General features: G+C 46.3%; 4 protein-coding genes and 1 long non-coding RNA gene across 7 annotated transcripts in view; all 5 read left to right on the forward strand.

Moving 5' to 3' along the window:
• Positions 1–1,073: 1,073 nt before the first annotated feature.
• Positions 1,074–1,448, forward strand: LOC139272815 (histone H2B-like). Its single transcript, XM_070888927.1, has one exon. It carries the CDS (start codon positions 1,074–1,076, stop codon positions 1,446–1,448), a length of 375 nt encoding a protein of 124 aa, XP_070745028.1.
• A 1,025-nt stretch (positions 1,449–2,473) lies between these two features.
• Positions 2,474–2,929, forward strand: LOC139272816 (histone H2A type 2-A-like). The gene has a single exon (XM_070888929.1). The coding sequence runs from the start codon at positions 2,474–2,476 to the stop codon at positions 2,858–2,860; it is 387 nt and encodes a 128-aa protein (XP_070745030.1). The 3' UTR covers positions 2,861–2,929.
• Positions 2,930–4,387: 1,458 nt separating this feature from the next.
• LOC139272817 (histone H2B 1.2-like) lies at positions 4,388–4,765 on the forward strand. The gene has a single exon (XM_070888930.1). It carries the CDS (start codon positions 4,388–4,390, stop codon positions 4,763–4,765), a length of 378 nt encoding a protein of 125 aa, XP_070745031.1.
• A 961-nt stretch (positions 4,766–5,726) lies between these two features.
• LOC139272818 (histone H2A type 2-C-like) lies at positions 5,727–6,098 on the forward strand (the record flags this gene model as incomplete). The annotated part of the gene is made up of 1 exon (XM_070888931.1): positions 5,727–6,098. A coding segment is annotated over exon 1 (372 nt), but the record flags the coding sequence as incomplete, so codon positions are not given.
• A 6,856-nt stretch (positions 6,099–12,954) lies between these two features.
• LOC139273483 (uncharacterized) overlaps positions 12,955–27,592 on the forward strand; it is a 35,134-nt gene continuing 20,496 nt past the window's right edge. The window contains exons 1-5 of one of the 3 annotated variants that reach the window (XR_011595136.1): positions 12,955–13,038; positions 13,820–13,910; positions 15,836–15,950; positions 18,334–18,417; positions 22,969–23,650. This is a non-coding gene — a long non-coding RNA (uncharacterized lncRNA). Of the gene's footprint in view, positions 13,039–13,819; positions 13,911–15,835; positions 15,951–18,333; positions 18,418–22,822; positions 22,896–22,968; positions 23,651–27,592 lie in introns of those variants that run through there. The other 2 variants (XR_011595134.1, XR_011595135.1) reach the window with 2 other exon arrangements.

The raw sequence follows: 27,592 nt of genomic DNA on the forward strand, positions 1-27,592 counted from the left end.
CACACTTTCCAATATTATACTCCATCTGCCAAATCCTTGTTCACTCTCTTATGTCCTTTTGTAGAATTTTTGTGTCCTCCTCACCCATTGCTTTTTCTCCCATCTTTGTATCGTCAGCAAACTTGGCTGCGTTACACTCGGTCCCTTCTTCCAAGTCGTTAATATCGATCATAAATAGTTGGGGTCCTAGCACTGATCCCTGTGGCATCCCATTGGTTACTGATTGCCAACCCGGGAATGAACCATTTATTCCCACTATCTGGTTTCTGTTTGTTAGCCAATCCTCTATCCATGCTAATATATTACCCCCAACCCTGTGAACTTTTATCTTGTGCAGTCAGTAACCTTTTATGTAGCACCTTGTCAAATGCGTTCTGGAAGTCCAAATATACCACATCCACTGCTTCCCCATTATCCACCCTGTTCGTGACATCCTCAAAGAATTCCAGCAAATTTGTCAAACATGACTTCCCCTTCATAAATCCATGCTGTTACATCCATGTTACAGCAGTGACAGATAAGAAAGGTGTTGAATTAAACGATGGGAGGAAGGCAGCATCAGGGCGGAAGGACAGTGAGGGTCCCTTGCCCTCATAGAAGGACTCCCAAGTCCTGATCAGAAGTGACCCTCAGGCAATCTCGGTAACAAACCGGTCAATGTCTCGAACATGTAGAAATGTAGATCGACAAACACAGCTGTTCAGATTATTGAATGTATATATGGAAAAAAACGTGAATGAACCTTCCTCATAAGTCCGGCCGTCATTAACCATTTTTGCCTGAGAGCAGAATAGAAACATAAAGAACGGATTATAAATCAGGAGGGGATGTAATTGATGACCTAATTTAAGAATTTGAGATTGTGGCGAGCAATAAATCTGATTGAATGTTTAAAGAGACCAATCAGAGAGATAGAGAACAATGGAAATTGACAACGTGGCCAATGAACCAATCACAGTCATTGCCTTCACTTATCCCTCATAAGCATAAGGTTGTGGGCGGAGTGTGAGGCTGCCTATATAATGCGAGCCCGGAACAAAATTTCCTTCATATCTACGTGACTGAACAAGACGATGCCTGAGGAAAAGAAGCCAGCTTCGAAAAAGGGTGCCAAGAAAGTCATCAAGAAAACATCACCAAAGGGCGGCAAGAAGCGCCGAAAGTCGAGGAAGGAGAGTTATGCTATCTACATCTACAAAGTGATGAAGCAGGTTCACCCCGACACCGGCATCTCCTCCAAGGCCATGGGCATCATGAACTCGTTTGTGAACGATATTTTCGAGCGCATCGCGGGTGAGGCTTCCCGCCTGGCCCATTACAACAAGCGCCGCACCATCAGCTCCCGGGAGATCCAGACCGCCGTGCGCCTGCTGCTGCCCGGGGAGCTGGCCAAGCACGCCGTGTCGGAAGGGACAAAGGCGGTGACCAAATACACCAGCTCCAAGTAAAATTCCACGTTGTCCTGACAGAACAAATCCCAAACACAACGGCTCTTTTAAGAGCCACCCACAACATCATTGAAAGAGCTGCACAATCACATCTCCCTTTAGACTGAATTTACTGTAATTATTTCCCGAACAATTGTGTTTGAGAACCTTTGTAGTTCCAGCTGTAGATTTAGTTTTGAATTCTCATAAGCAGCTTCACTGACCGGCTTGACCTTGGTGTCGCTGGAATTTCCTGCAGTGAATAAACTACAAACACGGTCCCTGGTCGCTTTCCCTTTGTTCTCAGACCCGTTCATTCACAGCGCCTACCGACGAATTTATTTTTGGGGGGCAGGGAAACTCTGATTTCAGTCACATTCTCACTCAAGCCCTTTTCACGAGTTTTTTTATTCCGTTGCGCTCAGTCCGTTTATTAACCCGAGACTTCCCGCAGTGTAACGACCCAGAATGGGAGTTCTTAGAGACTGGAACAGGGGCAGTTTGAACACCCTGTCCCTCTTCTCTTTTTACAAAAGGACTCTCGGTTCTGGTCTCACTCCCACAGCAGCTCCTGTGAAAAGAAGTTCACTTTTACAAAGATTGAGCTGGATTGTGTCCCGTTACAGAATCAGTGGGGACTGAGTCCCGCCCGTTTCAGACAGTTTGAACCTGAAGCCGAATTTAATCCTGATTGTAACAGGCTGGAATTTGCAAGGGGAACATGGAATAAGACAAAAGGAAACAAAAAGTGTTTTGAAGTATTTGGCTAATGGTGAAGTTACTAACATAATCCGCAATTTTAACAATTTTTGGCGGGATTTTTGAATTTAAAAAATCGTTAGGTTCTGGCTGTTGGGAACCAGTAATTTCCGCCCTCCTTTCATTGGTGGACTAGACAGACTGTGATTGGTCATCGGAAACAGCCAATGCAATCCACGACAGAGTGACCAATCACAAGTTTGCTCCCTGCATCCCTCCAGAAGGTATAAGAAGGGCAAATATGGGAGGAGTTTCTCATTCCTTGTCTGAACCTGCGGATTGTGGAAATGTCTGGAAGAGGAAAAACCAGCGGTAAAGCTCGGGCCAAGGCCAAGTCTCGCTCCTCCCGGGCCGGACTGCAGTTCCCTGTGGGCCGTGTTCACAGGCTCCTGCGAAAGGGGAACTACGCTGAGCGTGTGGGTGCCGGAGCCCCGGTCTACATGGCTGCTGTGCTCGAGTATCTGACCGCTGAAATCCTGGAGCTGGCCGGCAACGCGGCCCGTGACAACAAGAAGACCCGCATCATCCCCAGACACCTGCAGCTGGCCATCCGCAACGACGAGGAACTCAATAAGCTACTAGGAAAGGTGACCATCGCTCAGGGCGGGGTGCTGCCTAATATCCAGGCTGTGCTGCTGCCCAAGAAAACCACCACTTCGTCCAAGACCAAGTAAAGCAGACAAGATATAAACTAATAACCCAAAGGCTCTTTTCAGAGCCACTCACAGTATCTGTGAAAGGGCTGCTTACTGTCTTAATGGAGACCTTCAGTTCAGGTACCAATAAATTGGTCTATTTCAGACCTGTATGCGGGAGTTCCTGGTATCTGCATTATGGTTTTCTGCTCACACAAACTGTTCTAGTTAGGAGCTAATAATTAAACTACAGTTGTCAGAGACTCAAAAATTGTATAAATAGCGCAACCGGTTCCCTAAATATTATTTAATCTTATCAATGAAAGCTGTATGAAGAAAGTCGGCGGTTATTAAAAGGGCCTAGTTTAATTCTGGTCTGGTTTGAGAGTTTGAATGCTGGTTCTGTTCCCGGGATCTCCGGTCGTTCCGTGCTGTGTATTTCTCTCCTCAGCCGGTCAGTTTAGGCCTACACTGAGCAGCCAAGCGCAAGACGGTCACTGCCATGGATGTGGTGTACACTCTGAAACGGCAGGGCCGCACTTTCTATGGATTCAACGCGACCCTCTCCCCCAAGCACAAAGCAAAGGCTCGTCTAAGTGCCACCCACCGCCTCACGGGGATGCAGGGAGGTTGATATAGTTCATTTACATTTTGTTCGGTATAGATATATATTTTTCGCCAAGGTCTATACGTTTTAAATCAGCATATGCACGATGGACGGAATATCCTTTTAGTTTCAGAATTATAGACATTCATCATAGAAGCATACAACACGGAATGAGGCCACTTCGGCCCATCGTGTCCGTGCCGGCCAACAAAAGGCTATCCAGCCGAATCCCACTTTCCAGCTCGAGGTCCGTAACCCTGCAGGTTACGGCACTTCCAAGTGTACGTCCAAGTAGTTTTAAATGTGGTGAGGGTTTCTGCCTCTACCTCCCTTTCAGGCAGTGAGTTTCAGACCGCAGCCACCCTCTGCGTGAAGATATTTCCCCTCTAAATCCTCTATCAATTAATAGAAATTTATGCCTCCTGTGCTAAGGGAAATAGGCCCTTTACGGCACAGAAGGTACGGCATATTCCAGGTGAAGGTAACACTGAAACAACTAATGTAGTGACAGATAAGAAAGGTGTTGAATTAAACGGTGGGAGGAAGGCAGCATCAGGGCGGAAGGACAGTGAGGGTCTTTTGCCCTCATAGAAGGACTCCCAAGTCCTGACCAGAAGTGACCCTCGGGCAATCTCGGTTACAAACCGGTCAATGTCTGTCGAACATGTAGACATCTCGATCGATAAAGAACAGAATATGGCTCGGGAGGGGATGTAACTGATGACCTAATTCAAGAATTTGAGATTGTGGCGAGCAGTAAATCTGATTGGATGTTTAAAGAGACCAATCAGAGAATTACAGAACAATAGAAATTGACAACGCAGCGAATGAACCAATCACAATTGTTGCCTTCACCCATCCCTCATTAGCATAGGGCTGTGGGCGGAGTGTGGGGCTGCCTATATAATGCGAGCTCCGAGCTAAGTTTACGTCATGTCTGGGTCGGATTGAACAAGACGATGCCTGAAGAGAAGAAATCAGTTACTGCCAAGAAAGGCGCCAAAAAAGTGATCAAGAAAACACCACCGAAGGGCGGTAAGAAGCGCAGGAAGTCGAGGAAGGAGAGTTACTCCATCTACATCTACAAAGTGATGAAGCAGGTTCACCCCGACACCGGCATCTCCTCCAAGGCCATGGGCATCATGAACTCGTTTGTGAACGATATTTTTGAGCGCATCGCGGGTGAGGCTTCCCGCCTGGCTCATTACAACAAACGATCCACCATCAGCTCCCGGGAGATCCAGACCGCCGTGCGCCTGCTGCTGCCCGGGGAGCTGGCCAAGCACGCCGTGTCGGAAGGGACAAAGGCGGTGACCAAGTACACCAGCTCCAAGTAAAACTCCACTCTGTCCTGATACAACAAACCAGAAACACAACGGCTCTTTTAAGAGCCACCCACAACGTCTCTGAAAGAGCTGCACAAACACATCACCCTTTAAACTCAATTTACTGTAGTTATTTCCTGAGCAAGTGTTTGACAACATTTAAAGTTCCAGCTGTAGATTTAGATTTGAATTCTCAGATAAGCGGTTTTACTGTCCGGTTCAACCTTAGCTTCTCTGATGAATTTCCCTCCCAGTAAACTGCACACACTGTCCTTGGCCGCCTGCCAATGAATTATGATCTTGTTTTAGGAGGTGATACTCAGACTTTAGTCACCTCATTCTCTCTCAAGCCCTTTACAATATAAAAAAAATTCTAGTTCGGGTCAACCCGCTTATTAATCCGAGATTCCGAGTGCAACAGCCCAGACTGGGAGTTCTTACAGAGACCAGAACAGGGAGTTTGAACCCTGTGTCCCTCTTCTCTTTTCACAGAAGAACTCCCAGTTCTGGTCTCACTCCCGCCTGTGCGGAGGATCGATCCATGATCTGTGATTCCCAAATTGTACAAAGATTGAGCTGGAATGTGTCCCGTTACAGAACGTATGAAACTGAACCCGAATTTAATCCTGATTGTAACATCCTGGAATTTTGAAGGTAATACGGAATACGGCAAAAGGAAATAAAAAGTGTTTGGAAATCTTTGGCTAATGGTGAATTTATTAACATAATCCGCATTGTAAAAATTATTGGCGGGGTTTTTGAAATTGAAGATTCGTTGGAAGTCGAACAGTAATTTTCGCCCTCTTTTCATTGGCGGGCTAAACAGACGGTGATTGGTCAGCGGAAAAGACCAATGAAATCCACCTCAGAGCGACCAATCACAAGTTCGCTCCCTGCATCCCTCCAGAAGCTATAAGAAGGGCAGATGTGGGAGGAGTTTCTCATTCTTTGTCTGAACTTGTGAATCGTGGAAATGTCTGGAAGAGGAAAAACCGGCGGTAAAGCTCGCGCCAAGGCCAAGTCTCGTTCCTCCAGGGCCGGACTGCAGTTCCCTGTGGGCCGTGTTCACAGGCTCCTGCGAAAGGGGAACTACGCTGAGCGTGTGGGTGCCGGAGCCCCGGTCTACATGGCTGCTGTGCTCGAGTATCTGACCGCTGAAATCCTGGAGCTGGCCGGCAACGCGGCCCGCGACAACAAGAAGACCCGCATCATCCCCAGACACCTGCAGCTGGCCATCCGCAACGACGAGGAACTCAACAAGCTGCTGGGAAAGGTGACCATCGCTCAAGGCGGAGTGCTGCCGAATATCCAGGCTGTGCTGCTGCCCAAGAAAACCACCACTTCGTCCAAGACCAAGTAAAGCGGACAAGATTTAATCTAATAACCCAAAGGCTCTTTTCAGAGCCACCCACAGTATCTGTGAAAGGGCTGCTTACTGTCTTAATGGAGTCAGAGCCCTTTAATTCATGTACCGATAGGTTGACCTGTTTTAGACCTGTAAACATAGAAAATAGGTGCAGGAGTAGGCCATTCGAGCCTGCACCACCATTCAATAAGATCATAGCTGATTATTCCCTCAGTACCCCTTTTCTGCTTTCTCTCAATATCCCTTTAGCCATAAGGGCCACATCTAACTCCCTCTTGAATATATCTAACGAACTGGCATCAACAACTCTGCGGTTGGGAATTCCACAGGGTATCAACTCTTGAGTGAATAAGCTTCTCATCTCAGTCCTAAATGGCTTACCCCCTTATCCGTACGCGCGAGTTTTCAGTTCCCGGTCTCTGCATTACGGTTCTCTGCTCACACATACACTCTTCCCGTTAACAGCGAATAATTGAACTACAGTTGTCACTCAACAATTGTATAAATACCGCCACTGGTTCTTTAAATATTCTTTAATCTGTCTGAAAACGAGAGAGTCGGCGATGATGAATTAATGCAGTAATAAAAGGGCCTAGTTTAATTCTGGTCTGGTTTGAGATAGTTTGAATGCTGATTTTGTTCGCGGGAGCTCTGGCCATTCCCGGGTTGTGTATTTCTCTGCTAACCCAGTCAGTTTCGACCGCACTGCATCAGCGAGCGATGTACACATACAGAACCCGGGTCCATTGCAGTGCTTCCCAGATCTGCCTGCCCCCATTCTCCGGCAACACCGAATGGGGAAATCTGTGCTCTGCCCCGGGGAACTTGGGGTCAGAGCGACGCAAAGCCGATGTCAGTTTCCGAAAATATTAAAGGGCTCATCAGTTAATCGTCAATAACTCCCATGTGAACCGAGCTGGTATATGAACACACGAGCAGTAATCAGTCCCACACCCTCTGCCCGTCCCTACAATGGGTTAATGAACAACACGAAGCTCTGGTTACAGGAGATCGCAGCTCTTTCCTTTGCTGATTTGGTGGCTCTGAAAAGAGCCGTTGTTGCACTTGGTGCTGAAGCTTCGAGCCGAGGCAGGGAGAGTCTAGGCGCGCTCCCCGCGGATGCGGCGGGCCAACTGGATGTCTTTGGGCATGATGGTGACTCGCTTGGCGTGGATGGCGCACAGGTTGGTGTCCTCAAAGAGCCCCACCAGGTAAGCCTCGCTGGCCTCCTGCAGGGCCATGACGGCCGAGCTCTGGAAGCGCAGGTCGGTCTTGAAGTCCTGAGCGATCTCCCGCACCAGGCGCTGGAAGGGCAGTTTGCGGATCAGCAGCTCGGTGGATTTCTGGTAGCGGCGGATCTCCCTCAGAGCCACGGTGCCGGGTCTGTAGCGATGAGGCTTCTTCACTCCGCCCGTTGCCGGAGCACTCTTCCGGGCCGCTTTGGTCGCCAACTGTTTGCGAGGAGCTTTCCCTCCGGTGGATTTGCGCGCTGTCTGCTTGGTCCTGGCCATTTTCTGAACGGATCTCAACACAATCTGGGATGCACGGACTGGAAATGCAGAGCCTCCTTTTAAAGTGTGTGAGGGTCCGCCCCGGGGCTCTGATTGGCTGCAGCCCGACCGCCAATCAAGTTTGAACCAAGCACCAAGAGTGAAAATGAAGGGCGGGGAATACTGGGCCCTGATTGGCTGAACTGAAACTGACAGTTGGTCAATTTCAAAAAGCCCGCCGATTTCAGAATATCAAACAGAGATTAAATAAAATCTAATTTCCCGCCAGCAATTTAAGAATCCCGCTCTTTATAACGGCAATTGTGCCCCATTGTAAGTCACCAATCCCATTCTGCCACATTCCGGTTTGAATTCTGTTCCATTCCCTGATAAGTCTTGTACCGGGCGGGAATAAATCCCCGGTCACTGCTTCCTGTAAACATAAAGTCCCGCATCGATTCCGCCAGTGCCGTCCCTTTTAACCGATTCTCACACAGAAACCTCACATGACAGGAATTATCTGTGAGGGGAGACTGTAATGTCTGGGACTGTGTATCCTGCCCGGTAGTTGTGACTGTCAGCCGGAGTTTTTGATCTCTCATATTTACAATAGTTGTAAAATATTTAATAATTTCTACAGCGACTACACTCCAAAAGTACTTCATTGGTCTTGTTCATTGGATGTGGTCCTTGCGGCTGAGGGGGGTCGGGAAGTGGAGGTACTGGAGTGGGTGATCAGCTGTGATCTTGTTGAATGGCGGTGCAGGCTCGAAGGGCCGAATGGTCTATTCTACTCCTGCACCTATTTTGTTTCTATGTCTTGAGACGTTCGGTGGTCGTGAAAGGCGCTACATAAATCCAAACCTTTCTTTCCATTAATTAAACAGCCGAAACCATTTCCCAACCCAACTGTGCACGCTCCGATCCCCAGGTCGCTGCTCTCTCTGTGAACCGGTGGGTGGCTCTTAGAAGAGCCTTTGTGTTGTGTTTGGGGGAAAAGGGTCGAGTTATTCAGCCGCCGAATCCATAGAGAGTGCGGCCCTGCCTTTTCAGAGCGTACACCACATCCATGGCAGTGACCGTCTTGCGCTTGGCGTGCTCAGTGTAGGTGACTGCATCCCTGATCACATTCTCCAGGAAAACCTTCAGCACCCCGCGGGTCTCCTCGTAGATCAGGCCGGAGATCCGCTTGACACCGCCACGGCGAGCCAGGCGGCGGATGGCTGGTTTGGTGATGCCCTGGATGTTATCACGGAGCACTTTACGGTGCCGCTTGGCTCCGCCTTTACCCAGTCCTTTGCCTCCTTTCCCTCGACCAGACATGATAATGACTCTTCAGTTAAACTGCCGCTGAATGAGAAGTGAATTGCTGCCGGATCCTTTTTATAGAGCCGGAGCCGACCTGACTGAGAAAGCGCAGAGTGAGAGAGGCGGGAAGGGGAGGAGACAGAGTTAAGATTGACAGACAGAGCAGTGAGCGACCTCTGATCTTCCAGCTCCGCCTCCAGCTTTCTGCAGCCGCCAATTTCAAACCGTTTTCCGACAATAGAACCGAAACAGACTCGGAATTTATATTTAAAGCTTCCAGGAACCTGAAGCTTTTAAATAAAGTCCCGTTACAATTACTTTTAAATAAAGTCCCGTTACAATCAGACCTTGTTCCATCTCCCCACATTTCCTCTCACAGACGGGTTCAGCAGTTTACAAGCACCTTATTCCAGCTGATTTGGAGAATGTGGTGTTTGGGGTTTGAGTTGTGAGGCGGGGTATCTCCGCCAGTATCACCGTCTCACAGACTCTCCCCCTGAAAATGACAATGAGCAGGAACTAAGACTGGAACTGAACACATCCCCAGTTAGTGAGGCCCAGGCCGGACATCCCATTCTCTGTGTGTTTTATTGCAGACACTGGGGGAGGGGTGGGTGCAGCCAATATCAGCGAGTCACCAGGGATCCTGGCTCCATATTCAATGATTTCTGTCCGAAATCTGAGCCCGGCCCCGGGACAGGGATCATTTGATTCGGGGATCAGCTCTTTTCTGAGAGGTGTGGGTGGCTCTGAGAATAGCCTTTGGGTTCAGATGTTTACAAGTTGCACTTTTTATTTACTTTTTGAGCGCTGCTTTCTTGGGTTTTGCTGATTTGGCCTTGGCCCTCGGTTTTTCCACCTTTTTGGCCACCTTCACCTTTGCGCCCGAGGTCTTCTTGGGGCTCTTGGTCTTCGCCGCTGCCGTCTTCTTCCCAGCCGCAGCTTTCGCTGTCTTTTTTACTGTTGGCGCCTTCTTGGTGTTCGTTTTCTTGGCCGGAGATTTCTTGGCTGCTGGTTTCTTGGCCGGAGATTTCTTGGCTGCTGGTTTCTTGGTCGGAGATTTCTTGGCTGGAGATTTCTTGGCTGCTGGTTTCTTCACCTTCCTTCCCACTTTCCCCTGGTTTTCCTTCTTAGCGACTTTGAAGGAGCCCGAGGCGCCCGTGCCCTTCGTCTGCACCAGGAAGCCATTTGTCACATTCCTCTTGATACTGAACCTGATCTGGGACCCGCGCTTCTCCACATCCACGCCTTTGGCCGCCAGAGCCTTCTTTATCGCGGCCAGGGACATCCCCTTGCGATCGCTGCCATCGGCCACAACCTTGAGGATCTGTTCGCCCAACGTGGGGCCGGCTGGCTTGGAGCGGGGAGTCGCCTTCTTCTTCTTGCTGGGAGCCTTGGTTTGAGCGGCGGCGGCAGGAGGAGCCGTTTCAGCGGCTGCAGTGTCAGTCATGTCCGCGACTCTGTGGAAAATCTCTCTGACAGTCAGAGCTCGGTCAGAAAGGAAACGGGAGGCGGCGGCACAGAGCAACTTAAAGGCAGCGAGCGGACGGGGCGGAGATTCCTGCTGTCAGCTCCCCGCCCCTCCAGCCTCTCTGTGTTTCTCTCTCCTCATTAACTGTCCGATTCCAATTCAACCCGGGCCCTCCAGATTCCCAGACTGGCCTCTTTCTGTCCCGAACCGGGATGTTTGTTGTCGAGAAAGCTTTCTCCGAACTGAAGGCAGCAATTTGGATTTAAACCCGTTTCATTGCTGCACTGATCGCGCTCTCTCACCCGATCGCGGACATTTTCTTCGTTTTTCGATTGAAATTTAAAATCACTTCAAACTTGACGTTTAATTCCCACTTTAGACCTGAGCAGGGCAGCAGGGCGATCCTGTGACAGGGAAATCTTTGAATTTTACACAAGAGGGACTCTGGAATCCGGCGATGAGACGGACACACAAACACAGTGACATTAGTCTCACCGGGCCGCCCCTTTAACACACTCTCATCACACAATGTTCACATCTGCACATTCACAGCACAAACTGTCCCAGATTTACAGCTCCCAGCACAGGGTTTCCTCTCCGCTCGGCCTGTGCTGCCGATTCTCGGGGTTAGTTGTAGTTTCCCAGCTCAGTAAGTGTTAAACACTCTGAGGTCGGCGCTCCTCAGTGTCTGTTCCCCAGATTCAGGGGCAGGAGCCAATCACAGCAGTGGCTGGCTTAACTCATATCTGCTGCTAAGTTATTACATTGTTCGCACGCAGAAATATGTTTGATTAACGTGAAAATAGAAATTATGAGTTCACCGCCCCTCCACCCTCTCTTTGTCTCTCTCTCTCCTCCGAAAATGAGGGACATATAACAGTAACTGGTGAACTATCCATACCATGCTCACCACCCAGAGATGGCTATCAGAGAGAGCGACAGAGAGACAGACACAGAATCAGTCTTAAACTCCCTAACTGTGTCTCCATATTACGCTCAATAATAGTATCAATCATTCATGTACAGCACACCGAAAGAGAGAGAGACAGACACATTATCAGTCTTACACTTGGTATCAGTGTCTCCATATTACGCGCAGTAACAGTGCCACACCGTCATGTATAGCAACAGAGAGAGAAACAGAAACAGTATCATAGAAACATAGAAAATAGGTGCAGGAGTAGGCCATTCGGCCCTTCAAGCCTGCACCACTATTCAATATGATCATGGCTAATCATGCAACTTCAGTACCCCATTCCTGCTTTCTCTCCATACCCCTTGATCCCTTTCGCCGTAAGGGCCATATCTAACTCCCTTTTGAATATATCTAACGAACTGGCCTCAACAACTTTCTGTGGTAGAAAATTCCACAGGTTCACAATTCTCTGAGTGAAGAAGTTTCTCCTCATCTCGGTCCTAAATGGCTTACCCCTTATCCTTAGACTGTGACCCCTGGTTCTGGACAACCCCAACATCGGGAACATTCTTCCTGCATCTAACCTGTCCAATCCCGTCAGAATTTTATATGTTTCTATGAGATCCCCTCTCATTATTCTAAATTCCAGAGAATATAAGTCTATTCTATCCAGTCTTTCTTCATGTGTCAGCCCTGCCATCCCGGGAATCAGTCTGGTGAACCTTTGCTGCACTCCCTCAATAGCAAGAATGTCCTTCCTCAGATTAGAAGACCAAAACTGTACACAATATTCAAGGTGTGACCTCACCAAGGCCCTGTACAACTGCAGTAAGACCTCCCTGCTCCTATTGTGTTGTACTCATAAGTGTTTCCACATCACGCGAAATAACAGAAACCCGCCTTCACAGACAGTACAAGAGAAAGGGGAAAGCGACAGAGAGAGAAAAGTGGGCTGAGAGAGAGAGAGAAAGAGAGAGACAGGGGAGTGCGAGGCAGGACGGTGAGACACAGAAACATGCACAGTATCAGTTCTAGACTGACCTGTGAGGTCCAGTTTTATCCTGAAAGATCCCATTGAAGAGACAGAAGATGCAGTCCCCTCTCTCACTGATATTGTACCACAGACAGACACATTATTAGTCCCACACTGCGGGACAGTGTCAGAGAGTGAGAGAAACAAGGTCCCACATTTAACCTTCGCTTGCCTGTTGTACTCTCTCTAATCTTGCAGCTCAGGGCCGTTCGGTATTACTCTCAGTGACCGAATGTTTCACTCTGATTAAATTAAACTGGGACAGTTTCTGTCAGATATTAACTCCTGCACAGTTCCAGCAAACACTCCTGCTCCCTCGTCCCTCCGATGTTTCTGCAGGATTGCTTTGTGAGGACAGGCTCACGAAGAGAAAAATCCCTGCACGGAATGATCCCAAATTGAGTATCTCAAAGGGGCAAGGCCCCCAGCTTTAAACATTCTCTGTCCTTGCCCCCCAGGCCCAGTTCCTTTGCTCAGATTCTGATAAAAGTAAATCGAGAAAAGTGCACTTTGCTTTTTGAAGGCTGAATTATTGCAGAGCTGCGCATGCGCGAATAAGCCCCGCCCCTCGAGTCGATTTCCAGTGAGCAGAAGAGCGCATGCGCCCTCCCCGCTCCCAGCCCTGCCTGTGAGCGCCATTCACTCAGTGAGCGGAAGAAGATGGTTTAAACAGCCAGGAATGGAGACTTCGCGGCCCCGGGGTAAGGCAGCGAGCAGTAGCCTCCTTACAGCAGCACATCGCTTTGGGAGCGTGTCCGCAGATGGGCTCAGAGATCGGCACTGAGTCCGGGGGAAGTTCAGGGGGAGTCGGGGTCTGTGTGTAACAGGCGGAGTGGAGCAAGAACTGGTCTCAGTGCGTGGAGTGAGTGGGGGAAGGGAGAGGCCATTCTCGGGCTGTGTGTGGACAGCGTGTGTCCCGGGTAAGGGAGACAGAATGGGAAGGATCTGCTGTTGACAATCATTGCTGCTTTCTCTCTCCAAACCAGTAGTAAACGTTCCTGCTTTAGTTCCAGTCTCACCGTGTTTGTTGTCATTGGACAGCGAGCAGTGGAAGCAGAGCCGGACACTGAGGATTTATACAAGGAGCATCTATTGCAGGCACCGGGTGAGAAATGTGAAGGACATGTTTTAAACAGCGGCTCTTTGTTTTTGGTTGAACGGTTAGTGCCCTGGGAGAGGAGAGCAGCAATCTTGGCTGTGTAAAAGTCCGTGCTCCATCGGGTCGTCCCATTCCTGAAACAGGGCAGGGGTTGGGTTGTGTCTGGATGTCAGTAAATTGCTGTAAATCTGCCCAACACACCTGGTGTGCAGAAGCCGAGTGCTGCAGTACTGGAGTGGAGTCAGACACTGACACTGTTTGTATCGCTGGCTTCCCTTTGTGAATGTTCATAATGAATATTAATTGAACGATTACATTCATCACTTTAGTCTTTTCTACCTCTCCTATTCTTGAATGATCAGAGATACCTTCTCCTCCTACAGGCATGGAATTGAAGGAACTGGAACAAATGTGAAGTTTCCTCCACCTGAGACATAAGGAACAGTGCAACCAGCTCCTTCACACACACAGTAGGTACGGTACCGATCACAGTGTGCGGATACACAGACAGGTTATCCAAATTAAACATGTTTGTGGTGCTGAATGGCCTCCTCCTATTCCTGTGTAACAGGCCCGAGGGGGCTGATGGCCACCTCCTGTTCCTAAATTAACAGACTGGAGATACTGAGTGGCCTTCTCCTGTTCCTAATGTAATAAACACGAGGGTGTTAATGGCCTCCTCCTGTCCATATGTAACAAACTCTAGGGGCAGATTGACCTTCCCCCTGTACCTATGTTTCGGGCTAGAATGGGATGAATGGCCTCCTTTAGTTCTTATGTAACAGGTTCCAGGGGCTGAATAGCCACTTCTATTCCTGTGTAACAGACTCCAGGGGCTGAATAGCCTCCTCCAGTTCCTATGTAACAAGTTCGAGGGGCTGAATGCCCTCCTCCTGTTCCCATGAAACAATCCCGTGGGGATGATTGTCCTTGTCCTATTCCTATTCCTAATGTGACAGACCCGGGGGGCATAATTGCGTCATCCTATTGCTTTTTAACTCCAGTTGCTGAATGGCCCTCTCCAGTTCCTAATGTAATCCGCTCGAGGAGCTGAATGGCCTCCTCCAGTTCCTAATGTAATAGGCTCGAGGAGCTGAATGGCCCTCTCCTGCTCCCATGTCACAGGATCAAAGGGCTGAATGGCCTGCTCATGATCCTAATTTAACGTGCTCGGGGGGCTGAATGTCCTCCCCCAGTTCCTATACAACATGCTCGGGGGGCTGAATGTCCTCCCCCAGTTCCTATACAACATGCTCGAGGGGCTGACTGTCCTCCCCAGTTCCTATGTAACATTCAGGAGAGGCTGAATGGACTCTTCCAATTCCTCTGTAACAGGCTCGAGGGGCTGAATGGCCACCTCCTGTTCCTGGTTAACAGTTCCGAGGGGTGGAATTGGCCTACTCCTGTTCCTATGTAACAGACCCGAGGGACTGAGTGGTCTTCTCCTGTTCCTAATGTAAGAAGTTCGAGGGAATGAAAAACGTCCTGCTGTTCCCATGTCACACAATCAAAGGCTGAGTGATCTGCTCATGTTTCTAATGTTAGAGAGGCTGAATTTCCTCTTCCCACGTAACAGAATGGAAGGGCTGAATGGCATACTCTTGATCCTATCTAATAGGCTCGAGGGGAAGAATCCTGTTCCTGTCTAACAACTCTAGGTGCTGAACAGCCACCTCCTGTTCCTGTGTAATGTTAGGTGGGATGAGTGGCCTCCTCCAGTTGCATTATAAGATGTGCGACTGGCTTATTGGCCTCTTCCAGTTCCTATAACATTCTCGGGGGGGGCTGAATGGCCTCCTCCAGTTCCTATGTAACATGCTTGAGGGTCTGAATAGCCTCCTCCTATTCTGATGTAAAAGGTTCCAGAGGATGGATGACTTCCTCTATTCCTGTGTAACAGTATCCAGTCGATGCATTGCCTCCACCAATTCCTTTATAGCAAGGCTAAGGTGCTGAATGCCCACCTCCTGTACCTATGCAACAATCTTGAGGGATTGAATGGCTGCCTGTTCATTTGTAACAGGTTGGAGGGGCTGAATGGCGTCCATCTATTCCTGTAAAGCAGATTCCAAGGTTGAACGGTCAACTCCAGTTTCTAATGTAACAGAGTCGAGGGGCAGAATAGCTCACTGTTCCTATGTAACAGGGACTGAATGGCCTCCCCCTGTTCCTTTTGTAACAGGCTCGAAGGGATGATTTGCCTCCAGGTTCCATGTGCTCCTCAAATTCCCAGATCCAGGGACTGTTCTTCCCTGTTGTTTTGGAAATAGCATCGGGCAGTAAACAGGAGCTCAATGCTTCTTGCCCACCAGCTCTCTGATCGGGCTCCTCGCGCTGATTATGTTTTCTCATCTCGCTCAAACGTCCCCAAATGTTGCTTTCTTTTCCATCACCTCTAGAGTTATTAGTCAAGTTTACATCGAGCAAATCGTGATCTCACCAGTAACAGCACTTTCCCGATGGTTATCCACGAGGCTGCTTCTGACAATTTCTTCTGCGTAAATGTTAACCACCGTAAGTAACTGAAAAGCTTAATTTCTACAGCAACAACAAACACTTGCATTTATGACAGATACAGAGTGAATCCCACACTCACGCACTGTACCACAGACTGTCAGATACAGAATAAATCCCACACTCACTCACTGTACCACAGACTGACAGATACAGAATAAATCCCACACTCACTCACTGTACCCCTGACAAATATGGTTTATATAACGTATTAATAGCTCGTCTCTACTCCAAATATTTTTGAATCACATTTGTCCACTATAATGTTAAAAACTGTTGTCTGTTGGGGCTGTCTCTGATCTGTAAATTTCACAGATATAGGATAAAACACACTCTCACATACCAGAAACTGACCGGTACAGAATAAAAGCAACACGCAGATATAGAAACTGACAGATACAGAATAAATCCCACACTCACATACCAGAAACTGACAGGTACAGAGGAAACACACACTCGCTTACCCCAGATTGAGAGATACGGAATGAATCCCACATTCACATAGCACAAACTGACATATAAAGGTAAAAATCCACACTCAGATACCAGAAACTGACACCCCACAAATCTACCACAAACTGACAGGTACAGAAAAAAAACACAATCGCATCCCAGAAACTGAGAGGTACATATTAATTCCTACACTCACATAGCAGTAGCTGAAATAAAACCCACATTCACATAGCAGAAACTAACAGGTATAGAATAAAACCCACACTCACATATCAGAAACTGATGTACACAATAAAACCCATACTCACATCTCAGAAATTGGCAGGTACAGAATAAACCCCATACTCGCATATCAAAACTTGACAGGTACATGATAAATCTCAAATCACATAGCAGATACTGACAGGTACAGAATAAATCTCACCTTCACCGCCAAATCTGACAGGTACAGAATAAAATACACACTCAGATAATAGAAACAGAGAGTTACAAAATAAATCCCACGTTCACATAGCAGAAACTGACAGGTACAGTATGGAACCCACACCCACGTATCTGAACAATAATATGCAAGTAAAACCCATACTCGCCTATCGGAAACTGACAGGGTAACATACACACCAGAGACTACAGAATGAGTAGAATAGTTTAGGCACTCTTACCCCAGTGTCAGGCTCACACAATCGTTGTTTCAGTAATTCGGATGATAACTAACATGTTCTCAATGTGGCCCATTTAATTAGTGATAAAAGCAACTTGCGAAACAATCCCATTTTTGCTAATTTAATTTGAGACAAAAAGATGGTCTGAGCGTGTGCTAAATACACGCTGCTCCTCTCCTCCCCACACAGTGTTTAAACTGACGGGAAGGGCCCAGGCGAGCTCCCCTCCTCCAGCTCTGTCAGCGGCTGCCGTTTCCTCTGTGCTGGGCTGATGATCGTTGAACACATCAGGGAGCGGAGATATCCCGGGCCCGAGTAAGGGAGCAAACAGCAGCCTCCTTACAGCAGCTCATCGCATTGGGACTGTGTCCACAGATGGGCTTTGAGTCGGGGTAAGTTCAGCGGCTGTCGGGGGCTGTCTGTAAGAGGCAGAGTAGAGCAGGAACTAGCTCTGGAACATGGAGTGAATGGGGGAAGGGAGAGGCCATTCTTGGGCTGTGTGTGTACAGTGTAAGGTAACAGAGAAAGTAAATCACCTCGCTCTTTCAAATCATTGCTGCTTTCTTTCCCCAAATCAGTAATGAATGTTCCTGATTCAGTTCCAATCTCAGTGCTTGTTGTTCTTGGACATTGAACAGTGGAAACACAGCCTGAGAGTGAGGATGTGAGGAGTGTCACAAAGTGCATCTATTGCAGGCACCAGAAGAGGAGTGTGAAAGGAGACATTTCAAAAATGGGTTATTTTGTTTTGGTGCGTTGAATTCTCAGAACCGTGTTGCTGGTGATCGAGAGATACATTGTCGTTCCCTCAGATACATCAGAATCCGGTCACTGTGACATTCTGTTAATGACACAGGCCCTCAACTTGGTTTCAATAGAATGAGAACAATTGTTGTACAGACTAGGTACCTGTGATTATATTCCAGGAAGGAATTCAGAATTTTACAGGTAGCCTCATGGGAGTGGGAGATATAAACCTGGACTGTGCCAATCGGGTGGTCCCATTCATGGACCAGTGCTGGGTTTGGGTTGTGTCTGGATGCTGATAACTTACTATAGAACCATCCTACACACCTGGTGTGGGGAATCTGAGTGCCGCTGCACTGCAGTGAGATCAGGCAATGACACTGTTTGTATCACGGATTCCTCTCTCCAGATACTTTACTTTATTACAAACAAACGCATTGTAATAAATAACTTTATTTTTATATTCTCTCCATATTCTGTCCATATCATAACTAATAGTGTTCTCCTATTATTATTCTCAGCAAAATACTTCAAGCCAGAATAAATGTGATCTTTCCTCAACCCGGAACACAAGGAACAGTGCAGACAGCTCCTTCTCACCCACAGTAAGTACATTATCACTCTCCGTGCGCAGAGACACAGAACTGACTTCAATCATATTGTCACAGGCAGCAGAAGCTGTCAGTCCCACAGTGATCCGAATTTCCAGAGTTATATTATGAATCCCACAGTCACTTGGAGTAGTACAATAATATGTTATTTCAAAATCCAATCATATCGCACTGAAAGGCAGACCCAATTTCACTCCCTTACTCTCACCCACGATCAGTTAGACACTGACACGGTGTCAATCCACACTGGTGTCTGTACACTGACTCTCAAACCCAACAGCTAACTTACAAGAGCAGAGAAACGGAGGTAATGGACTGAACGAAACCTCCTCCTGAGACAGTCATCGATAATCTCAAACTATCATCCGCCTACAGCAGGTGGAGACGGAACCAAATCCAACACTCACACAGAGCAAGAATAGCTCAGTACAAGAGACTGTCAATTACATAATGAATCTCACACTCACACACATCACCAGTCTAACAGATACATAATCAATCCCACACTCTCTCACATCACCAGTCTAACAGATACATAATCAATCCCACACTCTCACACATCACCAGTCTAACAGATACATAATCAATCCCACGCTCACACACAACACCAGTCTAACAGATACATAATCAATCCCACGCTCACAAACAATACCAGAGACTGAGAGAAACATAATGATTCATACACTCAGACACATTGAATGACAGATTGAGAGAGAATCACAATCACTTCCAGTACCTGAGATTGACTGACTGACAATGAAACCCACATTCCCATACCAGGCCCTTACAGCTACAGACAAATTCTCACACTCACATTCCAGAGACAGATAGTTAGTGAACTCCACAGTCATTCACCAGAAACTGACAAGTACAGAAAAAACACTTTTGCTTTCCAGAGACTGATAGATACAGAGTAATACCCACACTCACATGCCAAAGACTGAGAAATACAGACTAAAAACCACACTCCCATAACAGAAACTTACAGGTGCTGATTAAAACCCTTACTCAAATATCAGAAACAGATAGATACAGAATAAAACCCACACTCACTTCCCAGAGATGGACTGATACAGAATAAAACACACAGTCACATACCAGAGAGTGACAGGTAGAGAGTAAAATCAACATTCACCTGAAAGTGACTGACTGATTCAATGTCAAACCCACAATACCACAGCTGTACCAGACACTTAAAGGCACAGAATGAAATCAACATTCATATAGTCATTGACAGGTACAGAAAACATACACACATTAACATACCAGTGACAGACAGGTAGAATGTGGTAAACTCCACACTCACATAACAGAAACTGTGATGTATAGAATATAACTGCACTCATAACAGAAACAGACAGGTACAGATAAAAAGTGCCACACACTCACACAAGAGACTGACAGGTACAGAGTGAAATCTACATTCACACACTTGAATAAAACACACGTTCACATAACATGCAACTGACAGGAGGAAAACCCACATACACATCCCAGAGACTTACATTCACAGAATAATACTCACACTCACATACCATAGACTGATGGATACAAAATAAAACTCACACTCACGTACAAGAAACTGCCAGGTACAGATTAAAGCCCACATTACCTGAAATTGATTGAGAGTAAAACCCACACTTGCCTACCAGAGATTGAAATTTACAGATAAAATCCACACCTATACCAAAAACTGAAAGGTCAAGAGTGTGAAAACCACACTCGCACACCAGTAACTGACAGATACAGATTACAACCCACACTCACATATCAAACGCTGAAAAATAAAGAGTAAAACCGCGCTCACAAAGAAAATCAACACTCAAATACCAAAAATTGATAGTGCCAGAGGAAAACCCACAATCGCAGAGTAGAACCAGATATGGACAGATTAAAATGCACACTCACATTTCAGAAACCAATAGGTACAGAATACAGCTTGCATTCACATAACAGAAACTGACTGGGATAGAGGAATCACAAACTAACATACCAGAGACTGACGAGAATAGAGTGAAATCCACACACACACCAAAAACTGTTATATACAGAGAAAAATTCACACTCACATACCATAGACTGAGAGATAGCGTGTAAAACCCACACTCGCATATCAGAAAATGACAAGGACTGTGTAAACCCAACACTTGCATACCAGAGAATGAAAGATACAGAATGAACCCCACACTCACTTACCAGTAATTGACAGGCACAGAGTGAAAACCTCTCTTCCATACCATAAACTTACAGATATAAAGGAAAAGCCATACTCGCTAACCAGAGATTGACAGATACAGAATAAATACTACACTCACTGGTGGGCAAAGTCTATAGCTACATTGTTAATCAAGAAATAATGGAGGCTTGTAAAAAAGGAACGGGAATAATCATGGGCAATTTTAATCTTTAGCCTTGAGGAAGAATTCATCGTGTGTATCTGGGATAGTTTACTTGAACAGTACTTTGTGGAACCATTCAGGGAGCAGGCTATCTTAGATCTGGTACTGTGTAATGGGAACATAAGAACATAAGAAATAGGAATAGGCTATTTGGCCCCTCGAACCTGCTCTGCCATTTAGTAAGAACGTGGCTGGTCTGATCATGGACTCACTTCCACTTCCCTGCCCGCTCCTCATAACCCTTTATTCCCTTATCGCTCGAATATCTGTCCATCTCCGCCTTAAATACATTCATTGGCCCAGCCACCACAGATCTCTGGGGCAGAGAATTGCACAGATTTACAACCACCTGAGAGAATAAATTTCTCCTCATCTCAGTTTTAAATGGGCGACCCCTTATTCTGAGACTATGTCCCCTAGTTCTAGTTTCACCCTATGTGTGGAAATATCCTCATTGCATCCACCTTGTCAAGCCCCCTCATTATCTTATATGTTTCAATAAGACCACCTCTCATTCTTCTGAACTCCAATGAGTATTGGCCCAACCTACTCAACCTCTCTTCATAAGTCAACCCCTTCATCTCCGGAATCAACCTCGTGAACCTTCTCTGAACAGCCTCCAATGCAAGTATATCCTTTCTTAAATACGGAGACCAAAACTGTACACAGTACTCCAGGTGTGGCCTCACCAATACCCTGTACAGTTGTAGCAGGACTTCTCTGCTTTTATTCTCTATCCCCCCTTGCAATAAAGGCCAACATTCCATTTGCCTTCCTGGTTACTTGCTGTACCTGCATACTAACTTTTTGTGTTTCATGCACAAGGATGCCCAGGTCCCTCTGTACTGCAGCACTTTGCAATTTTGCTCCATTTAAATAATAATTTGCTTTTTAATTCTTTCTGCCAAAGTGGACAACCTCACACTTTTCCACATTATACTCCATCTGCCAAGTGTTTGCCCACTCACTTAGCCTGTCTATATCCCCTGCAGATTTTGTGTGTCCTCCTCACAACTTGCTTTCCCACCCATCTTTGTATCATCAGCAAACTTGGCTACATTACACTTGGTCCCTTCATCCAAATCATTAGTATAGATTGTAAATAGTTGAGGTCCCAGCAACGATCCCTGTGGCACCCCACTAGTTACTGTTTGCCATCTGGAAAATGACCTATTTATCCCGACTCTCTGTTTTCTGTTAGTTAGCCAATCCTCTAGCCATATTACCCTCAACCCTGTGAACTTTTCTCTTGTGCAGTCACCTTTTATGTGGCACCTTATAGAATGCCTTATGGAAACCCAAATACACCACATCCACTGGTTCCCCTTTATCCACTCTGCTCATTACATCCTCAAAGAACTCCAGTAAATTTGTCAAACATGATTTCCCTTTCGTAAAAACATGCTGACTCTGCTTGACTGAATTATGCTTTTCCAAATGTCCTGTGACAGATGTTAGGCTAACTCGTCTTGTAACACTGTTGTGAATCACCTTGGGACGTTGGACTACATTAAAGGTGCTATATCAATAAAAGTTATTCTTATTATTGTTATTAATAAAGGAAAGCTGCAGGTTTGTTTGCCACCACCGAGATTCATCAAGATGTAGAGCGCATGCGTGGCCATCTTTGCAAAACAGCAAAGTGTGGGCGGGGCTACACGGTCCCAGTGAACCCAGCCAGAGTCAGCACCTTCAGGGGAGGAGAGGGAGGGGAACCAGTGAGTGTAGAACTGAACCCTGACAGAGTCAGCACCTTCAGGGGAGGGAGAGGGAGAGGGGAACCAGTGAGTGTAGAACTGAACCCAACCAGAGTCAGCACCTTCAGGGGAGGAGAGGGAGGGGAACCAGTGAGTGTAGAACTGAACCCTGACAGAGTCAGCACCTTCAGGGGAGGGAGAGGGGAACCAGTGAGTGTAGAACTGAACCCAGACAGAGTTGGTGGTGAAAACTGGTAGTGGAGAATACGGTGTCTTCAGACGTGCGATGTGTTTGAATTTCAGCACAGGGAGGACGGAGAGTGTATGGGATGAGGATTTACAGCTTTGGAGGAACAAGAGAGGCAAGAATGTTCCATGGATTCTACAATTGTCTGTTCTGAATTTGTGTCCTGTACTTGCAGTAATGGTTTCTGTAAACTCCTTTCCAGGGTATTAGAAGGGCAGGATTTGCAGACTGGAAACTCAAACCAAACTTCGCATCAAGTTCTGACTGAATCACTCGATTCCTCAGTGTCGAGGAAATATTTAGCTTAAATTAACTCAGGCGGAGACTTTCAGAAGTGCACTCCGAGAGAATTTATTTTTAAAAAGCGAGATATATCTTGGAGAGCCTGCTTGGACCGTACCAAGGCAAAACTCTGCTGTACAAGCAAATTGTCCCTATCTTTATACAGAAATTGAATACAGAAATAGAAAAGGAATCTTATTCATTAGTCCCGCGAGTACAAAGGTCGTCTCGGGAGGTACACACTCTATCTGTCCTTGCATAGTTTCTCTCTGTTCACAGTCTGATAAGCAGAATAAAAGGAGACTCCCTTTTAATACCAGATGGTCATTTAATTGCATCTCTAAGTTTCAAGGCTAAAAAAGCGTGGCTATTTTTCTAGTCCTATTATTTCTTTAAGCATAACAAAAACAGAATTTAACCCTTCCCTTTTCCATAAGCCATAGATTCATAGATTCTTTCTTCCACAATTCCCTCCTTGTTGATCTTTTTATTTTTTAGATCAACACAATTTCCTGTATTCTCTTCTTGAGCAAAAGTGGGTGTATACCCTTCAGGATAGGGTCGCATTTGGAGATATTCGTCTTCATCAACCTTTTCCTCTAAGCGACTTAACCTTCCTTTCATGTATATACCTTTTCTTTCTATTTCGGAGAGCAGGCCTATTACTTGACTAATTACATTTTTTAATTTTATCCACATTCCGCAAAGGATTATTAATAATACAAGCATAATCACACCTACGATTACTATGGGGTGTATAGCAAGCTTCAGTACTGCTGTAATCCTTCATCCCAGGCATTTCTGATTTTTATATCTTCCCCTACCAGTCCTCCGACGGCCTGGATTTTATTTTGTAGGGTCTCGATATCCATGGAGTTCAATGCTCCTATTCCTGCTCCCACTCCACCTAACACAGTCTCTAATACATCCCGTTTCTTTCTTTGGGGTCTTTCTTTTTCAAAAGATACCTTAACACTGGTTGTGTGGCAACCATCTTCTTTCTTTGGGGGATATTTAATTCGTATTGTTAGATTTAATACACCTGGGGATCTTACCACTGGGATGCAAGTGGTCAGTATCCTTTTTAGATGTCCCGGGTCTTGGTCTTCTGGGTGGCCGGATTCTTTTACTGACCATTTTACCACAAATGGGTCTCCTCCATTCACCGGGGTGTTATTCATGCACAACATCCGCTGCCCTTCTACCACCATACTTGTATATGAATAACGGAGGAAGTCTTTTCTCTCGTCCGGCCCTCCTATGTACCCCCATCTCTTGTTTTTCCTCGTGCTGTGGGTACACTTCATCCACACATCGGCCTGGTATTCTATGAACAACTGATATCCTTTCCCCAATATAAACTGGAACTCCCCTCTTTCTTCCTTCATTCCACATGCCTCACATCGTGCCGTAAAATTCCCTACCTTACAACTTTCCCTTCCATACTCTTCCTTCTTTTAGGACTTCTTCCTCCTGCCGGGAGTTCCCTGTCGCTAAAATGATCAGTATACCTAACGTCCATTTATAATTTTTCCAAGAGTCCCATCCCATCTTCCCTTTCTTGTTTGTTTCTATACCACTCTTGAAATAAGTCGTTACAATAACAACACGTCCACACGATAGTAACAGTGACCCAAATAATAAAGGCCCAAACTGGCACACAAATGAGCTCTGACATCTGTCCTTGAATTTTGGGCAATATTTTCAAGTCCAAATATTTAATATAAGAGCAGGTACAGTTCTTCAGCGAGAAGATGGCTGTTTTCTTAGTCGAGCGACCGTAGTATGTCCTGGTTCAATGCCTTTTCCTTCGGCTGTAATTCGTCGGGGAAATAATATTTACAGCGGGTTGCATGCACCCAGTTCGGGTGCTTTTCCAACTTCAAAGTGGTTCGTGTTGTGAGAATTATCTGATACGGTCCTTTCCACCTAGGAGAAAAGGATTCTTTATTTAATGTTTTTACTAACACTTGATCTCCAGGTCTGAAAGGGTGCATATTTCCTTCCGACGGGGGCACCTGTGTCTGCTTTATTTGTTCATGCAGACTTCTTGCTATTTCACACATGGCCTGAGCATACTTTAGTGATTTTTCATCATTCCAAATTAATGCTATTTTTTCATCTGCCAGTGGTGGTTTTACGCCAGTAGGCATTGGTCTTCCCAATAAGGCTTCATGTGGTGTGAAATCAGTGTTTCGGTTTTTCTGGTTTCTCATTGTATACAATACTAATGGTAAGGCTTCTGGCCACTTCAGTCCAGTCTCCTGACATACCTTGGTAAGGGTAGATTTTATTACCCATTTACTCTTTCTACCATTCCCGAGGACTGTGGCTGATATGGTATATGTAACTTCCACTGGAACCCTAACGCTTCTGCAAGGTTTTGCACTATTTTTCCGGTGAAGTGGGTTCCCCTGTCACTGTTGATTCCCATAGGTATCCCATATCTTGGTACTATTTCTTTAAATAGAATTTTTACTACTGTTCGGGCATTTTCAAAGGGCATACTTGGTTGGGGTAGATGATCATATCCAGCAGGTGTTTTACCTCTGTTATTTTGTTGACAAATTTGGCATGTTCTAGCAACTTTCTCAATTACTACTGTTATTCCTGGTGCATACCACTGTGCATTAATAGCATGTATCATCCCTCCTTTGCCCATGTGAGCCTGACCGTGTGCTAGGCGAGACAGGGGCAAAAATAGAGATCTAGGGCAAACAGTTCGCCCATCAGGGTGAAACCAAATGTCATTTTTTAGAAAACAACCCTGGTTTTCCCAAGTTCTTCCTTCCTGCATGGTAACTTGTTGTTGGGCTGTTTTAAGTTGTTGGATGTCAAGTACCTGTGGAGGGGAAACTGAGACTGCTTGAAGGCAGTCTGCCTGTGCCGAAGCGGCCTGTTTGGCTGCTTTGTCAGCCCTCCTATTTCCTACTGATACTTCATCCTCACCGGTTGTGTCAGCTGCACATTAGATAATGGCTATCTTACTTGCCAACTGAATGGCGTCTAATAGATTAAGCACCAGTTGAGAGTGCTTAATATGCTTTCCACCAGAGGTGATAAAGCCTCTGTTTTTCCACAGTTGTCCAAAATCATGGACCACACCGAATGCATATCTAGAATCAGTATAGATATTAGCAGTATGATCTTTAGCTATTATACAAGCTCTAGTGAGGGCAAACAATTCAGCAGCCTGAGCCGAGGTTCCGGGAGGCAGGGCGAATGCTTCAACAGTTTCGTGGGGATTTACAATAGCATAGCCTGCCAAAAACAAATCATCCGACGGCCTATGTGATGATCCATCCGTACAGAGAATAAGATCAGGATTGTCCATGGGCTCTGTGAGCAAATCTGGTCTTGGTAAGGTGGCTACTTTCACTGTTAACAGACAATCATGCTGGTCTGGATCCTCTACTTCTTTAGTAGGGAGTAAGGTGGCTGGGTTCACTACCGGTGCACATCGAAAGGTATAGTTAGGGTGTGACAGCAGTAATACTTCATAACCTGTTCTTCGAGACGCTGTAAAGTGTTGTGTGGCAGCTGAATTCAAAAGTAATAACACAGCATGGGCTGTAATGACAGTACATGGATGATCCAAAACAATAGGTACCGACTTTTCCACCATGACCGCAGTAGCAGCTACAGCACGTAGACATGCTGGCATTCCCCTTACTACTGGAGGCAGCAAAACCGAATAATAAGCAACTGGTTTATTTCCCCCACCATGTTCTTGGGTTAGTACTGCTGTTGCAAATCCTTCTTTCTCATTCACATACATCTGAAAAGATTTACCATAATTCGGAAGTCCCAACGCCGGAGCATTAGTAATGGCTTTCTTTAACTGTTTAAATGCCTCCTCTCTCTTTGGGGTCCACTCCACCTTGGGTGGGGCATCATTTAGGGCAGCTGTTCTTAGGACCGCATCCCATTCTCGATAATTGTCTGAATTCTTTCTGGTCCTAGCTGCCTCTGCCCTTTAGATATGTGAAAACCCAGGTACTGGACTTGAGTCTGACAAAATTGTAACTTTTGTAATGACACTCGGTGCCCTCTTTCACATAGGTGCTGTAACAGTTTCAGGGAATCTTGCATGCATCTGTATCCGTGGCTAGAAGCCACAAGCAAATCGTCCGCATACTGCAGCAGTAAAGACTGGTCTGATAATGAACAGTCTTCGAGGTCTCTTTTTACTGCTGCTGCATATACTGCGGGGCTTTCGGTGTATCCTTGGGGCAACCTGGTCCATGTGTACTGCTGCTTCTTGTGGGTGAAAGCAAACAGATACTGACTTTCTTGATTTAACGGGATAGAGAAAAAAGCTGAACACAGGTCTATTACAGTAAAGACAGTTGCTGTTGGTGGTATAGCAGATAGTATAATGTTGGTGTCCGGTACCACAGGGGTGATAGGGACTACTATCTTATTAATAGCTCTCAGATCTTGCACAAATCTCCATTCATTCGGCCTATTAACCTTTGGTATGGGCAGTATCGGAGTGTTACACGGGCTCTGTGTCTTTTCGAAAACTCCTTGTTCCAACAATG

This window comes from Pristiophorus japonicus, chromosome 9 (assembly GCF_044704955.1).
Source record: "Pristiophorus japonicus isolate sPriJap1 chromosome 9, sPriJap1.hap1, whole genome shotgun sequence".
Lineage (NCBI taxonomy): Eukaryota > Metazoa > Chordata > Chondrichthyes > Pristiophoridae > Pristiophorus > Pristiophorus japonicus.

What these genes read in the sequence shown, in the direction of transcription:
- LOC139272815 (XM_070888927.1), top strand. Translation starts at nt 1,074, where the DNA reads ATGCCTGAGGAAAAGAAGCCAGCTTCGAAAAAGGGTGCCAAGAAAGTC.
- LOC139272816 (XM_070888929.1), top strand. Translation starts at nt 2,474, where the DNA reads ATGTCTGGAAGAGGAAAAACCAGCGGTAAAGCTCGGGCCAAGGCCAAG.
- LOC139272817 (XM_070888930.1), top strand. Translation starts at nt 4,388, where the DNA reads ATGCCTGAAGAGAAGAAATCAGTTACTGCCAAGAAAGGCGCCAAAAAA.